This window comes from Notolabrus celidotus, chromosome 7 (assembly GCF_009762535.1).
Source record: "Notolabrus celidotus isolate fNotCel1 chromosome 7, fNotCel1.pri, whole genome shotgun sequence".
Classification (NCBI taxonomy): Eukaryota; Metazoa; Chordata; class Actinopteri; order Labriformes; family Labridae; genus Notolabrus; species Notolabrus celidotus.
In genome coordinates, this window is record NC_048278.1 from 12,438,501 (window position 1) to 12,456,166 (window position 17,666).

The 17,666-nt window shown below is 40.2% G+C and overlaps 1 protein-coding gene across 2 annotated transcripts in view; it reads right to left on the bottom strand.

The window, feature by feature from the left end:
• The window catches only part of rptor (regulatory associated protein of MTOR, complex 1), a 228,575-nt gene that overhangs the window by 128,897 nt on the left and 82,012 nt on the right, over positions 1 to 17,666 (bottom strand). For both annotated transcript variants that reach the window (XM_034687742.1, XM_034687741.1), the window contains exons 6-7: positions 15,953 to 16,099; positions 4,458 to 4,633 (exon numbers count right to left, since the gene is read on the bottom strand). In XM_034687742.1, the coding sequence (XP_034543633.1) occupies positions 4,458 to 4,633; positions 15,953 to 16,099 (323 nt within the window). The remainder of the gene's footprint in view (positions 1 to 4,457; positions 4,634 to 15,952; positions 16,100 to 17,666) is intronic.

The window sequence follows — 17,666 nt, forward strand, 5'->3', positions numbered from 1 at the left end:
AAAAATGTGCTTGTTTGTACTCGTCTTTAGACCAATTTTTTCTACAGGCAGAAAGACAAACCGAACCATCAGACTGACCATTTTGACCCTGGAGCTCCACCTCCAGCCGTGCCAAAGCGACAAACCCTCAGCTTTCATTCTTTCTCTGTTGTGTCTTTGAACCTTGGTACCACCCCATTCCCTCCCTCTCTATTTCCAGAGGCTCGCCTCCTCCATCCCTCCCCATCAATCCCAGCAGTGGGGAAATCCCTTAAAGATGGCGCTCCATCAGTAATGATTTTCTGCTCAGCTGAGCAATGAAAGGTACACATCCACTCAGTATGCCTTGCTCTCTTTAACACACACACACCTTCTCTCTCACTTACTCCGTAAACCCCATCATCCATCCCTCAATGCATCTTATTAAAGTTTTACAGCCAAGGTAAGCCTGCACATCAGTGAATTCCTGCACCCGCCCACTCCAACCCTGCCAAACTCCACCCCATCCCTTCCTCTGTTTCTTCCAGTTTCTCACACTGGGGCAGCTTGAAATTAAAGAGGAGACAGCTCGGCATGTCTTTATTTAGAAAATAATAAACTAACGGGCGAGACAGCAAAACCCTATATGAGGATCAGGAGGAGGGAGGAAGGGTTGGCAGCATCTCTGGAGACTTGTGAAGAGCTCCTGGTCTCAGCAAAATCTTAAGGGCAGGTTCATGTAGACAGAGGCTACTGCCAGTTTGTTCAGAGTGGTGAGGAGGTGTCTGAGCACTGGGGCTGCTCTCAATCTGATTGTTATTCTCTACTCAGTCTGACAGGAGGACACCCCCAACAGCTGTCCATTATGTAGGCTATGTCCATCCGTGAAGTGCACACTGTAGTCTTTTTCAATGATGTGGGGTTTTCCAGAGATAGTGTATAACTCTTGCCTGGTAGCAGTGTAGTAGAATATCAATTCTGAGTTGCTGGTGTGCACTATAGTAAGCCACTATTAGCAACAAATCATACCAGGCCATGAAAGGCCGTACAAGCAAAACCTGACATTTTGCTTTCTCAGATCATCAATATACGGCCTCTGTACAGTACAGTACAGTTACATAGAAAGTAACTGTAAAAGTAGACCAAAAAGAGATGTTGTAGGTTCATAATGTAAAATTTTACCAGGGGGCTGGCAGGAAAAATTCTGGGTGAAGTCAGAATGAAAATATCAGCTGTTTGCATTCACACATGCAGCCCACCTTAAAATTTGAAGACCTTTTTTGGGGAGTCTTGGGGATGTGCGAATAGAGCTCGTAAGAAGCTGAGGCTTGTAACAATACGTTTGTTTTTGACAACTTTAAAAGTAAAGCTTCACAGCTCATGGATTCAAATTCTATTTGGAAGAATGTGTTATTCCTTTTAGTTTGGTCAAATGAAATCAACTTTTTTAAGTTAAGGTTAAAAAAGATTAGTCGAAGTTTTAAAAGGGAATATTAAATATGAATGGCTAAATGCATATTATATTACAACAACACGTTCAATAATTGTCTTCAAATTAATGTAAAATGTTTGTATGCCCATATTGCATCTATTCCATGATTAATCAATCAATAAATATTTTACACGTTTTATAATTTCCTCTTTTGAAACTTAAGTTCCTGTAGAAGTTAATCACCTCAACAGAGACATGTGAAAGGAAACAGTGTATGAATCTCATCTAATGACTACATGCCCCCTGACCCAGAGCTGACCAGAAAGTAAAATTCATGTATTCATAAACCACTGAAGCCTGACCTTACAAAGTCATTAGAAGGAAGAATCAGTCCCTACTCTCCACTGTGAGTCACAACATCCATTTCTGAAGGCAGAGGGTATTAAGAAGTAGTTTGGTCAATATTATCCTGCTGGCTTTCAGCAACTTGTCATCTGAAGTAGAATGTTGGTAAGAGATATCAATATTAATGACATAATACCAAGACCTCATTATGCTGAAGGTCATGGCAAGATGAGGACTCAGAGCGAGGAAGAAAAACGAAACTCTTCAATATTTCTGGGAGAAAAGAAACACTCTGCTAGCTGTGGTACAGATCCTGAAGGCAGCCTGCCATTCCCACTTACACACTAAAAAAACTCAGAGCCTCTTTGATTTTTTTGTTGTAAATGTGTTAAATCATTCCTGTGATTCTTAGTGTGGGGTAAATGAATACAGTCCTTGAAATACAAAAAAAAAATCTGCAGATACTTGATGATATGTGGCACCATGGGATTCCGTAGACTGCAGATGGATACTGTGTCCATGTATATACTGCATAACACAGGACAAGAAAACTCTATTTTGGTCTTGCCAGGATCAAATAAAGATGATTGAAAGCGATATTGATGTTTCAAATGTGTTCTCTAACCATGGAAAACTGCTGCATATCAAATCAAGTGCCTCTTAAACAAACAGATACTCCCCTCGGGGCGATTGAGAGGTTGTGGCTTCACTTTTGGGGTAGCTGGCATGTCATGTGAAGAGCAGCTACCTTCCAGCAGAATGCAGAGACAAATAGAAAACTGTTCAACATGAGACTATATCTCCCCCCAACCATCAGAGACTCCTATAAGCGAGTGAGCGAGTGACTGAGTGACTGAGTGACTGAGTGAGTAGTCGGGCGAGCGAGTGAGCAGCAAATCAGTGAAGTGATGAGCAGGTGCGTGAGAAAGCATGCAAGTGAGTGACCGAGCAAGTTAGTAATGAAGGAGTGAGTGAGTGAGCTAGTGAGTGAGCTAGCAAATAACTAAGTGATGAGCAGGTGAGTAAGTGAGCATGCAAGAGAGTGAGTGAGTGAGTGAGTGAGTGAGTGAGTGAGTGAGTGAGTGAGTGAGTGAGTGAGTGAGTGAGAGAGATAAGTGAAGAATAGAGTGAGTGAGTGAGTGAGCGAGTGAGTGAGTGAATAAGTGAGTAAATAAGTGAGTTAGCGAGTGAGTAATTAGTAGATTGAGTGCAAGTGTGACAAGCTAGTGACTGAGTTAGTGAGCGTGTGAATGAAGGAGTGAGTGAGTGAGTGAGTGAGTGAGTGAGTGAGTGAGTGAGTGAGTGAGTGAGTGAGTGAGTGAGTGAGTGAGTGAGTGAGTGAGCCTGCAAGTGAGTGAGTGAATAAGTGAGTGAGTGGGTAATTAGTAGATTGAGTGCATGTGTGACGAGCAAGCAAGTGAGTGAATAAATAAATAGATTAATGGATTAATTAATAAATCAATTAATAAAACCCAACTGTGTCTTTGAGAAAGTCATCTATAAGAATGCAGACCAAAACATATAAAAGTTAGTCAACTGTCTGATCTATAATGATAGGATATTTCCAGGAAATAGGAATAGGAAAACTTGGTCTCTGACAAAGCCTTTAAACTTACTTTTTGGTGTCCTTGTCTATAGTCACAGACGCACAATATATACAGTATTAACAAACAAACAGTTTTGATATCCATCCCTTGACTTGTGATGGCAAAGTTTGTCATCAGCTCTGAGTCTTGTCAGAATAACAATCCTGCACAGGATGCAGAGCTATGGTACATGTTTATGTACAGCATGAACTACATATTTATATGTGTGTGATTATGTGTTGGTGTGTGTGTGTGTCTTGTCTTCCTGCAAAAGAAGGTGATGCAATCACCTTTGGCTGGGTATGCAAGTCCCATACCCTCAGTGTGCCTCGCACACAGCTGACTGACTGATGCAACCTGTGAGCTCCTGTGGTTGAGCTCAAGGCTCAGTCAGTACAGTACTCTGAATGATGCATCAGGCTGAATTTACATCAGGCCACTGTATCAGTCGACTCTCCCAAATTGCCTGAATATCTCTCGCCTATTTTGCTCCAGCTGCCTCTGCAGGGATCATCAGCCACGCATTACTGTGGATGATGTCAGTTTACATTTTTCACCATAGCTGAATATTTCTCATCAGAGCTGAATACCAAGCAGGGTTGGAGCTCAGAGGAATGTTTGCTCTCTGCACAAGGCACATCATCGTGTCCAAGCAGCCATCTGACCTGCCAGTATCACACCCTACAAATGAATGACTGACACACACTGTCTCCTGCAGGGTAAACGGAAAATCTGTGCTCCATGGTGACATTGTTAGAGCAAAAATAGTATCATCCAGCTGAAAATAATTTCACAAATTTCACAAATTACATAAATACGGAGAAAGTAGGGCACTCAAATAGAAAACCATGCTATAGTGAGGAGAACAGTTATACACAATCTTGAAAAGTAGAAAGCTTCTTACACTTTTCTGACCAACTGAGAAGGATATTGAAACTGCTCCAGTGTTAACTGTGCCGTTTCACTGCGCCTGCTGTTTTAAACCTTATTTCAGGAAAACACTGTTTAAATGTGCTCGGTGAGGAAGTCTGAGCGCACTGCATATCATTTAAGACACATTCTGAGCATGTCATCTAGACTTCCTGGATGTTTCTGATTTTAGAGTGTGGAATAAAAAAGTTTGATAGAAACTTTACCATCTGAGGGCGATCTTGATGGGTGTAGTGAGACAGGAGGTGAAGAGGTCAGCTGGGAGATCGGGGTTCATGGGTAGCAGCTCGCTGGCCTCACAGGCTGCCAGCTGGATGCAGTTCTTCATGGAGGGCGGCAGGGGCATCTGGGCGAGCGGGTGGCTGGGGTTGATAGCTGCCACCTGAACAGAACAAACACAACAGGGAAGGTTTTGTTAACTCTGCTTTAGTACCCTCCTGAACTACATCCATGTCAACGCGAAAACAGAACTAAAAATGTGTAACAGATACAGTGAGAGGATATGTTCAAGCAGCACCATAGAAAGGGATCTCAGAATGAATCTGGGTTTCAGACTCAAAACACTGAATAATTGAACTGCTCCACAACCTGACCCACTGTCTAGGGGAAATAAACGACAGATGAGCTGGGTGACTGACAACTTGACTTTAAAGAGGAGAAACTTGTTGTGGTTGGTGTTTGTGTCTGTCAGAGCAGATACAGACGAGCAGAGTGCATCCCTTTGTGACATGAGAAGGTTTGAGGAAAGCTGCTTCCAATATGAAAATGTGGGAGTTAGAATTAAATGTTTTTAATTGTTAAAAATTTTTTCAAGAGCAGTCTTATATAAAAGCAGCTTGAATTAAAATACATCCCCACAAAGACAGAATCCTGGACACGTGATGTCTAATTACAGTGAGACAAAATAACAGAAGCACGGTCAGAGGATGGCAGACACAGACCAGAACTTCAAGTAAAGGTTTGAAATAATACTTCAGAGATACACTGAAGAGAAGCAGAGCTTTCTAACAATGAAGAAAAAGAGACACAGGGGACAAAAACAACTTAGAAAAGAAGCCGCCGTCTTTGGCATCTCAAAACTTTGATTTAAAACAAGTTAAGAAACGTATCCTAAGTCCAAGAGTGAGTCTCAGCCAATGTCCAGAAGGCAACAGGTGAAGGCATAAGCACCCTGTTACCACCTACACAAGCCTGCTCTGACTGTTGTCATTGTTATTGCAAGCTGTTTGCGCCCGACAGATTTGGCACCCTCTCCTTGCTCCCAGAAAAAAAACTATTTTGCAAAGACAAATCTACTATTCATTTGTTCACTTGTGAACTTTGGGGAACAGACTTTGCTGAGAGCAGAAATGTGTCAGTCTTTCCCAGAGTGAGCTTTTTCCTCATCACCAGTATTGTTTTTATTACCGACCAGCCTTGCCCTTCATAAAAATACTGTATTTATTCTCCATGGCAGCTGCATGTGGTGTTAGGATGTAGAATATAAAACACAGAGTTGGTGAGAAATAAAGAAAATCCCAGTAAAAGCTGTAATGAAGAATGAGCTCAACTCTTAGCGGCTGAAATGAACAGCAAGGGATGAACAATAAACATAGTTTTGTTTTGTTTTGTTTTCCCCGCTGCTGCAGAGAAACTAGAGACAACTTAAAATGCAAAAGATACAAATTAGTGCTTTTTGCAGATTAGCTATTTTATGCTTTCAGGCAAAACATTACAATGGGTGAACAGCCTCAGACATTTTTAGAGCCTGATGATAATGTGATAGGTTATCGATCCCAGGGAGGGAATTTTCCTCCTGCTTGCCCTCTTAGCATGCGATCTTTAGTGCTAAACAATCCTCATGTCTATTCTACAAAACAGAATTAGCGTGGTATTTCCACACTGTGGGACGGCTCAGTCAATACTTGCAGGGTTGAAAAATAGAGAGGGCTTTGCATATGATGTAAAACTTTAATTAAACTTGAAGCTCTTGACTATTTATGCGCTCATTGTGTTGTTGTCCTGTTGATTTGTTTGCAGGGAGTTCAATATAGTTTCAGTCTTTTGCTGAGCAGACTTTAATGAGCTGTGGGTCTTAATGAAGGCAGAGAACCAACACTTTCCTCTATCATCACTGAATGCTATGGTCGCTGCTTTAACCTTTCAGCTCTGATTGTAGAGAGAAAATAGAGAGGGAGATTGTTATCATAACAATCTTCATTATTGACTCTTTTCTAGTTTACTACATCCAGTTATGTTGCTCATCCAATTATATTCTCTGAAAACCTTCTTTGCAACAGCAGAGGCTTTGTTGACAATTATTGCAAGAAATTCAAAAACTTTTTGAAAAATTTAAATGTATTTCCATCCCTCCATGCTAAAAAATAATATGGCAGCCACCTCTCGGTCTATTATTTGTGTTTGAAAATTTGCAGAACCAGTTTCCATACTTACTCCTACAAATAATTCTCCTTCCAGCAGCTGCTGTGTGCCAATTCTAGTTTGATCCACAAGCACATGTGTGGGATGCATATAAGCTGTGATCATACACTGAAACCTGGCGAAGCTCCCTGTAGATAAGCATGACTGTATAAATTGCAAACGCGTACCACGCGACCTCATGAAGACCCGTGGACACCCTGAACGGCTGTGTACTGCAGTGGAAAATGCTGCTTCAAGTGCTAAAACTCTTACTATGTTTGCAAATACTTGAGGGACCGCAGCCACCAACACTGAGCGCAGGAGGAGAGTGTGAGATGCGTTTGAACAGTTAGGTGACAAGTGTTAGAAGACAAGAAAAGCACAGGCAATCAAGGCGCACCTTTAAAAGAACACATGACCACTAAAACAAGAATTATCTGACAGAAAATAATCTCAAACAACACTAATGATAACTATTCAGACATAGCTTTACTGAAACACTGATGACTGAAGCACAGCTGTAGCTAAATTCCTCCTCAGTATGCTGTTTATTATAACAATGACTGCATTTAACAACAAAAAAGCTTGACAAGCTATATCCTGTTATAAATCCAGCATAAAGTTAATGTGGGCTATATGTTTGGACACTTCCTAGGAATAAAAGCGTTGTGGTGAAACTTTTTTCGTTACTTTCAGACATTAAAGAAAAACCTGTTGATCATAATGAACCTTCTGTCTAACTGAATATGATTACAAACACATACACTAGCTCACTGAGGCTGCATAAACCCTGTTAGAGGAATGGGCGACTGGCCGAATGCAGCTCCCGTCCTCTCAATGGCCCGCCAGTTGATTTCCAAATATCAATAAATTGTAAACAACAGACTATTTGTCTAGATTTTAACATGATGGTTGGATTCAGTATTATTAATTAGACCTCCTATGTTTGTAAAAGCGTCTTGAGATAACGTTTGTTGTGATTTGGCGCTATACAAATAAAGATTGATTGATTGATTGATTCAGTCCCTTGTCTATTCAATCATGGTGTCAGCTCTCATTCCCTTTAAGAACCAGGTCCACCTGCAAGCAGGTATGTTGCTATTTGCACAACGTACCTCAGCCTTCATGTTTAAACAGTCTCCACCCAGGACGTCAAATTTAACTTCCGTCTTTCCCCTGTTCGCCTGTGCCCACAGAACACATACAGGCCACTGTATGAAATACTGATGCATGTGTTATTGTAATCACAGAATCAATCCGGCTGCACATCAAAAAGGAAAGTATCTTTCTAACTTAAGAGTATTTACACATGAAGAACAGCAGCACAAGTTCTTGAACAACAAAAATCTCTGCAAATATTGAAGAACTGGACAGTTTCGTGTGCTGAAAATCAAATAAAGGTGGGTTGTAAACATTACTAGTTGTAGAGAGCTTGAACATATGGTTGTATTCAGCAGTTTCTGCATAATGAGCAAGTGTCAGCGTGTTTGAGAGCGCACATCAGAACAAGGAGCACACGTTGGAGGGCTTGGTGTTGGTCTCAGACTGGAGCTTATAAAGTATGCAGGGCTGAGGTGAAGCAGGCATGTGTGTGGTGGGAGCAGCTGGCATATCCTCGTCCTCATGGATCAGCCCATGCCAAAAACAGGATGTTAGGAGATAAGGGAAACAAATGTAACCATTTCCCAGACCTTTGTGTCAAAAACAACTGCATTCAACTTTATCAGCAGATGAAGGAGCGCTGTGTTGCACATTCACATGTGTGTAACCAGCAGAGGAATGTTCTCTGCATAGGATGCAAGATTGGACCCATTTGTATTTTTATTTAAGGCAAACCTTTGGGTTTAGTGCACCTGGAAATAAAATCTGCTATGAAGAATGTCAGCTTGAACCACCACTACAACACCATGCACAGAGCAAATGTACCAGAACACGATAAATACAAATGTTAGCATTACATTTCTCTACATCGGGGTCACATAACTTGCTCTTGTCAAAAATCTGCAGATATGATTGGCTGTAATTGATTTTCTGTAATGCTCATTAATGTAAAAATCTACATTTAATCACTGGCAAATACTCAAAACTGCAATATACACTACAGTATGTTTGGCAGTGAGGAGTAAATGATGTGGCCCTCTTGGTCATTGAAGTCGCAAAACCATGCCCTATATGAACTATCTTAATGGGTAGGTCGGTAAAAATTTCGACATAGCAATATGTCTTTGTCCTTACCTCTGTGATACAAGTTTCAATACGCCAGAGCTACATTTTGATGTTTTAATTAAAAAAATATGGCACTCTAAACAGATTCCCCTGCCAATGACTCATTGAATCACTACTTTAAAACCAGAGATAAAAAAGAAAATGCTGGGAGAAAAGGTGGAGGTTAAACTCCTTAGTTTTTCTTAGAGAACCTTAAATTGAATTTACAGACTAAACAAACATGAACTCATGAACATTTCAGGTCAGTGGAATCAAACCAAATTGCATTAAAAGTATACATTTTTTAAATTTAAATTCAATTTACAATAATATATAGTTCGAAAACCAATTAGCAATAGTCTTTATTCCTCCTTTTGGTTTTCTATTCAAGTTATGTTTGTTGTTTTTGCTCATTTATTCACTTTGTATGTATTTCTTTACACCTTCAGTTTAGGTGCCTTCATTTCTGATAAAGCAACTTGCATAACAATAGAAATACTGCAATCTCAGGGGCACAGATAACCATACAGTTTGAGAACATATAACGACTAGCACATCAGCGCTTCAAGATTTCACTACCAAACTGAACCAGAACACAAACAGAAATTCACCAGAGCTCCTGAATGAAAACCACTCAGTGGGCCTGAAGTTGCTGTGTGCTGCATCTCAGCATCTGATGCAAGTTTGGGTAAACCCACATAACCGTAAGTGAACACTTGCTAGTCATTCAGAACCCAGAGGCTGAGGAGACTCAAACAGAGGATTAACAAAGGATCCTGCAGGCTGCCCTGAAAACAAAACAAGGAATCAGGGAGTCTAGTTTAAATTCCTGCAGAATATTCACTCTGAAAAACTAACAAACAGGTCATGTGTGTGTTTTATTTCTAAAAACTGCTGTGACCTGATTCAAATGTTCAATCAAGCTGTAAAAAAAAAGTTTGTGATGACCTATTGTAGATTTATGTAATGTCTCCCCATACCTGTACATACTGCACCTCCTCCCTGCTCTCTGTTAGTCTAATAAGTCATTAGCTGGCTCTATAATAAGTAGCAGAAAAGGGAAGCAGCAGCTGAGTCTTAGATCTCAGTGTGAGACATTATGTATTTAGAGAACTGCTCTATAAGGAGCTCTGCATACACACATGAATAAATCATGATATTAAAAATACAGAAGAATAGTACTAATTAATGGAGGGGGATGTGTGATATTGCATGTTATTGTGCATCTGTCTTTTCCCTCTAATAACATGCATATTTCATTCAACTTTGAAATGTTTGCAGGCATGAGTGGGAGCACGCCTGTTGCGTTTGCAGATGGACCTATGCCAATTTCATGTAATGCAATTCTTCTTCTCTCTGTGTAATGAGGAAACTGTCAAGTTGCTGCTAAAGACAGACGCCTCAAATAAAAGCAGCGTGTGCCTCTAAAGTCTCTCATTGTGTCAGTCTTAAGAAGAACATTGTCTCCTGAGAGGAATTTGTGAAAAAATGTGACAGCGTGGCGCAGTAATCCTTACTGTAAATATGACAACAATGCCAGCAGAAGCTGATGAATTCCAAGAACCCACTATAATTATCACATTAGCATACTGTAATCCTGCAAATTACTCTGAAAATCAGCATGACAGCTTTCTTTTGTCTGTCTTCCATTGGGGATATCCGGGTAGAATTTAATTGCAAAGAATTCTTTTTTTGAGAAATTGACACTAATTTATTAAACTAATCCTACAATAAAGTGTGTGGTGTAAAAAAACAACACAAACAGAGCACCCAATCATACCAGAATGCAAGTGGAGTCGAGCTGTAATCTACAGTCGAGCATTAATTATTCAGTCAGATGATAGAGGAGCCAGAGGAGGCCCTAATGTGAGCATCCTGGAAATGAACAAAAAAAAGAAAAGAAACACCATTCCCACAACACACAGACTCATGAACAAACACACAAGCTCTCACAGACCAGCATGTTCCATATGTGTTTGCCACAGGGAACACACACACACTTAACTTTTCACCCTGCAGCTAATGCAGTGAGCGTGTCAGCTGAGTGCATGCAGGAAGTGATGAGATATTTAAAAGGAAGCAGGTGGCCCTACAAGAGAGCACTCAGAGCACCCCCTCACACCCCCACCCACACACCCACACCCACACACACAAACACACACACACACACAGTGCCTTACAGTGTCTAAAAGGACTGTGGGAGGAGGTTGATTTGGTGCTATGGAGGAGTGACATAACACCTCCTCCTCCTCCCATATCTTTTCATTGGCCTCCTCCGTGCTCATGTCTTCATCTGAATCTCCAAATCATAAAGTCCCTGGTGAGATCGGGCCTGTCGTGCAATTTCAAACAGGTGCTTTGTGCATTTCTAATTAAAAATGGCTGAAAATGTGTTTGAGAGTGTGTGTGTTTGGTGCTGCATGATTCCTCATAGGACCTCCATCCCTCTGTGCACGTCATGGGTGCATGCAGGAGAACATGGGCGGGGGGACGGGGACTCCCAGATTGAATGACCTCCTGCATGATTAAAAAGTCTCTGCAAGTCATCAGGCTCCTTCTACATATGCAATTACCCTTCCCTGTAATACACTTCCTGTGTGAGTGGGTGAGATGGGCGAGCACTCAGGTGGAAAAGTGAAATTGCTTATACATGTTATGCAAGTTCCCCTGCGTTTAACCGGGGGACTTCCTTAGGTTATTTCCCAAACCAGACACTATAGTTACACCCTGAAGCTCCCCTGTAAATAAATTCTTATTGTGCAATGATGCAGATAATACATTTGAGTACAGAGTATGCACAGCTATAAAACAGAACACTGCCTCAGAAACTGATCATGTGCTTGTCTGTTCTTGCATCAGACAGCCACACAGCATCTCCCAGCTTATGACAACGATAGCATCATCAAAAGATGCACCCCTAGACTTTAAGGTTTGACGTACACTTACTGACAGCAGACAGCTGAAGGTACCTTCATTTTTTTTATCCTAGTGATAAGCTTGGGAGAACTTGAAGAGGCCCATTTATCAATTCACTTTTCCCATCCAGCTTCTACGAGAACAACATTTGTGCTCCCACCTACTCCTCCACAATGGACATTTAAACTGGCTCCTCTAGTCGTCTGAAGAAGCCTGTTGTGCTCCAACTCCTGGCAAAAAGTGGAGGGGTAATATATTTCATTATGCAGCATATCAGCCAGAAAAAGTAAAAGCTTAGTTTGTAGAAGGATAAAACTCAAGCAGCAACTTCGGGTGTTCGAAAATGAAGCCAATGGAGTGTTTCCCCTTGGTTTATAGCCTGAAAAACCTGAAATACCATGGTGACTGGACTTTTGCTGCTGGTCAGGGGCAGAGCGTGGAGCACTCAGGCTATTTTCTATACAGAAAATAAAATTAACTGAACTTCCAAGGGGGGGCAGGTGCTGCTGTTGGTGGAAGCACCCCGCCCCACCAATATAATGGTAGGGGAAACACTGCAATGTAGAGGAAGGGTAAACTCGATGCCTGCGATGTCCACTTAAGCAGGCAGCAAAAGCCCAGGAAGCCAAATTAACACCCATGGTAATTTTAACATTATTTCTATATCTCATCTGTTATGATCACACAAGACTTTTGAATATATTTGCAGATTTAGGGGTGTGGTTTATTTAACTGAAAGGTGGTGCGTTGTAGCTGCTTGCCAGGAGGCTGAATTCCTGACTCAACTTTACCTCTTGGCCTGTTCTTAGGTTTCATAGGTTGACCAAAGGTAAGGTGGAGTCAGCATTTTCAATATGGCGACTGCCAGGCCCGGATTGTCAGGAGCACCATGATATATCCTGATGGCCTGAGGGCCAGCTATGTGTAGTCAGTGTGCACAGAAAGAAAGAGTTAACGGACTCCTCTCAATGCATGCACCATTATGCAGGTGTGTCTTGTGGTTGGGGCCACAGTTAGCCTACAGAATAGATAGATAGATCTTTATTTGTCCTTAATAAGGAGATTTGTTGCCACCATCTGTACAGGAATACATGTATGAACACAATAACCATAAACATCCACCCAAATGAACCCTAATCCTTGAGAAAATGATAGCTGTGTAAAATGTCAACTGTTTGGTCTCATTTACTTTTACAGTATAAATTTAGTCTGTGTTAAAACCAGCTGAAATCTCCTCATAGGAGCTTTAAGTTGCTGCAAAAATGCATCAATTTCTGAACACAAATCCATAACTCATGACCAAAGAAAATCTATACAATAGGGAAAAAAATGAAGGTGGTTAATGTAACCCTTCAGGTATCAAACAGTGTAACCATCTCCCTTTCTTTCCTTGGTTAGGATGTTATTTGATGTCAAAAAGTTTTATCTTGGACTCAATAATGTACCAGTTAAGAAGACCTTTGATGTTAGGGGTCTGTACTTAGATATTTTATCCAGATAGTTGGAAAAATATTTCCTGTCAGTGCTTCTGGGATATTTTGTTCATGAGAATAGGACAGAGGGATAGAAAGCAACAAAACATAATGGACCAGGGTGAGACTAAAAACTAAGCTTTAAAACGCTTCTCTGTATGACTTATTACTACGCTAAATAAACTCATCATACATGAATTTATCTGTTTTTTAAAACCAGGACTGAGAAAAGAAAAATGAAAGTTGTGACCCTCACCCTGAAAGTTCAGCAATGCCAAGACCTTTGCACCAAACAGAAAGAGTGAGAGGTGCTGGGGATGCTGAGACATTTGTGACAGTTTCTGTCAAAAACTCAGCACTTCAGCTGCTTCTGTTACCTCCCCCTTCACAGCAGCTCCCCCCTCCACCCGTCTCTCTGCTCAGTACTGCTCCTCCTGTACTTTTCTCCCTCTTCCGCCCCGGTTTTCTGGCTTATCCAAAGACTGCCTGAAACTTCTCAATGAATTATTGAGATGAATGACAGCGCCATCTCATTAGAGATTCACATAACATGCCATAGCCGGGAGAGAGAAAACGTAATAAAAAGATGAAGCAGTAAAGGAACTGGAGCTGGTGGTGTGTGTGTGTGTGTGTGTGTGTGTGTGTGTGTGTGTGTGTGTGTGTGTGTGTGTGTGTGTGTGTGTGTGTGTGTGTGTGTGCGTGTGCATGTGCGTGTGTGTGTGTGTGTGTGTGTGTGTGTGCGTGCGTGTATGTGAGGGGGAGAGGGTGGGGGTTGTGTACTTCCATGACTGAAGCAGAGCTCAATGACTGATGAGAGCATGCGTTCTGTTTGACTGACGTGATCACAGAACTGAGAACATGCAGTGTTTTAAGATTGGACTCAAGCTGAGAATCACGACTCAACACTCACTGACTGACCTTGCTGTTTGGAATATATTATGCTATATATGAAAGTAATTGTGTGTGTGAATGATTTTCCGTGTTTCAACACATTTTCTACTTCCAAATTTAAAAACTTTTAGACTACTCAACAGATTTTTTAAACCGTATTTGGCATCGGAGTAAAAATAGCCAAAAGGTCACTTTAACTGACTTTTTTACAGAATATTTGAACAATGAAATATGTGAGCTGATGCTTAAATTATTAGCTACAGGTAACATACTCATGGGATTGAGTCATGGTGGTTCCAGCTAACAGAGTAGATTGATTAGCATTAGTGAGCAAATGTTACCATTAGGCATAATAACTACTAGTTTACATTACATTAGTATTTTTTTTCAAGGTGGTTGTTTATTAAAGGTGTTTCATTCTTCCAATACTGTCAGGGGTTGAACACAGGGAGTTGAACATCTTATGTAAGGGTTGTTACTTAGTTCAATATTCCAGAAAACCTTTATTTGTTAAATCAGTTAAAAAAATATCCTATCATCTGATGTGTATCAATCAAGTTAAACCACTTAGTTTGAAAATTACCATTTGAAATATAACACATTAAATGTTGCAAGAATGTGAGTTTCATGTAGGAAATAGAATCCTTTTGTTGCTATTTATATATTAATAACTATTTTGTTTTCCCTTTACGAAATTGAATAATCACCACATATTGTTGCATAATATTCACCAGGGAATCATGCATGATACTTAAAAATTTCCTGTAGGAGGACCCCATGACCACCTCTCTCTTATGATGCCTCACTTTGTTTAAACAAACCTAAACAATGCATTCATCAGGTATTTAAAACACTCGTCCTGTTCTGATTAGCTTACAAAAGATTCTTTAAAAATGCTGCCGAAATAGTTCATTCATCAAAACTTCCTGCACAGTGACATAAACCTGGTACCTATTTTTCCCTCTACCAATCAAACAGCCTAACTACACCACTGTGAACAAGAGACATGATTTCAGCGCTTGTTGAGGGACTGATACAGTCATGAAACAGCTTTAAAACAACAGGTAATAACACTTTATGATGGAACTTTTACGACCATGTCTGTCAAAATGACAGGCAATGAGTGAGTGTAACTTTACCGCTGAATAGCTCTATGTTTGATTAGTAATTCAGCATGTTTTCCCACTTGGATCTTTAGAAAATCTGGTTTTGATAATAAGGAAAGTCTAGGGAGCCTGAAAAAGCTTGTGTTTGGGCCTTTGAGTCCATATTTAGACGTAGAAAATGTTATTTCACACTCTCACACATCTCCAAAGAGGAAATGAACCAGTGTTATTCATGCTCAGTTTTTCCTTTTGACATTTTTAATAAAGACTAATAAAGACTGGGGTTTTTTTCCACAGTTTTTGGTCTCTTTCATAAACAAGGACTGAAAAAGAGTTGGAAATGAAAGTCCCTCTCTCACAGCGGTAAACATTCAGCCCAGGCTGCTCCAGACAGCATGAAAAATAATCTGTATATTCAATCAGAGTTTTATACCTTAGGAAATGAGAAGAGAGGAAATGCACTGAAAACAGAAACATTTTGAACTCTCTCTTTTTTCATATTTGAAAGATACTGCAATAAAATTTCATTATAGCTTAATCTGTGTCAGAATCCAGAATCCTGAATCCTGTGTACATGTGAAAACCCTCCCTTTGCCTCTGTTGAGTCATCAACCAGAGGGTCATTCCACCCCGTGTGCCTGCCCACCAACAGCCTGTCTATGACGATCTCACTACAACTCAAGGCTGCATTAGTGTGACAAATCAACAAACCTCCAGCTCCTGCTCTCTCTGCAGGGCAAACTGTTTGAACGACTTGACGATGATTCCAGCGTTGGAGCAGTCGTAGACAAAGATGGACGGACTCCCCATCCATGTCTGCAGGTCGTAGATGGACAGCGGGATGTACTGGGTGTAGTTCTGCAAGACAACGAAACAAAGAGAGAGACACATTAGAGGGAGTGAGAGGGACTTTGCATTATGTTATTCCTGAAAACTAACTTCTATAGATTTATGTTAGATTCTTTACTCAGAATCATCATTTGTTTGATAAAGTCTGTCGAAGGAAGCAGAGGAGAGGAAGATAGAACAGTTCAAAAGAGGAAATTGAGAGTTAGAGAGAAAAATGAGGATTACAGGAATGCAGAGAAAAGGAATGAACCACAAATCTAATCATTTCAGTGCTATGAAAGGTGTTATATCCTATATTTATTGGAAAATTTAGTCCCACACCCTTTCCCAAACAACCTCAACAACAAATGCACACTCATCTCCTGTTTCAGCAGCCAGTCACACAGCAGATTTATTTAACAGGAAAAGGAATAAGTGCGAGGAGTGAATGGTGCAGGAAGAGGAAAGAGAGCTGAGGAGGAGAGGAGGACATAAGGCCCGAGGGTGTACTAGGGACGTGGAGGTAACAGCTAAGCTTAGACAGGAGCTGTGCATCATTGTGAGTGGGTGCTTACTTATAGAATGAGGGGATGAACAACTGAAGATTTTATGCCCGATTTGCAAGTCACTAAGTCTCAATGCATGCAGGTAAGCTATAAGAAACTCTTTTATGTTTGGCTGTTAAGACAGAGACAACCTCCAACAACAAAAAGTTTAGCCAACAACACTTTTTTCAAAACTGCAGTTTTGAAAAAAGTGTCCAGTTCAGGCTTTATCCTAAATTGAGTCACTCCCTAAAATCACATTTGTTAAAATTATAGTCTGGTTTGAATTTCATCAACCATTTAAATTCTGCTAAGTTGAGCCTCAAATGATGCCATCACATCCCCTCAGCTTTGGAATGACCTGCCTTAGGATATAGGGTGTGTAAATTGAGTGACATCATTTAAACTTCAAACTCACTTTTATAGACTTGCATGATACTGATTGGCAGAGGGCTTGGTTATTACCTTTTAAGTTCTGTATATCCAATAAGATTAAAGAAATTAATATCAACGTTTTGCAAAACATGTATCCATCTAATTTATTTCTATCCAAATTCTTAGACATTGATCAGAATCGTACTTTTTGTAATGACAAACCAGAATCACTGCAGCACCTGTTTTATCACTGTACATATTCTACTACTCTCTGGTCCCAAATGACAGGGTATATGATGTGCAAAACTACATATAATATTATTATTGATTGTAAGGCTGTTATAATGTATTGTAAACATGTTTTAAAAAAAGACATATCATTTATTGTAAATGTAATGATACTAAATGGTAAATTTCATAATCACAAATGTTAACTGAAAATATGTTCCCTATTTCCCTGTTTATTTACAAGAACTAAAAATATACTTTAAAACCCTTGAATTGATTGATAAAAAAAGTAATAAAATAGTAGACCGTTTCAATGAGTTTCTTGGAAAGGATTTTCATCTTGTTACAATGTCATTTAGCAGACGCTTTTATCCAAAGCGACGTACATACGTACATACATCTTTGCATCTGAAATATTGCATTTATTTGTATTTATATACTAACAAGAA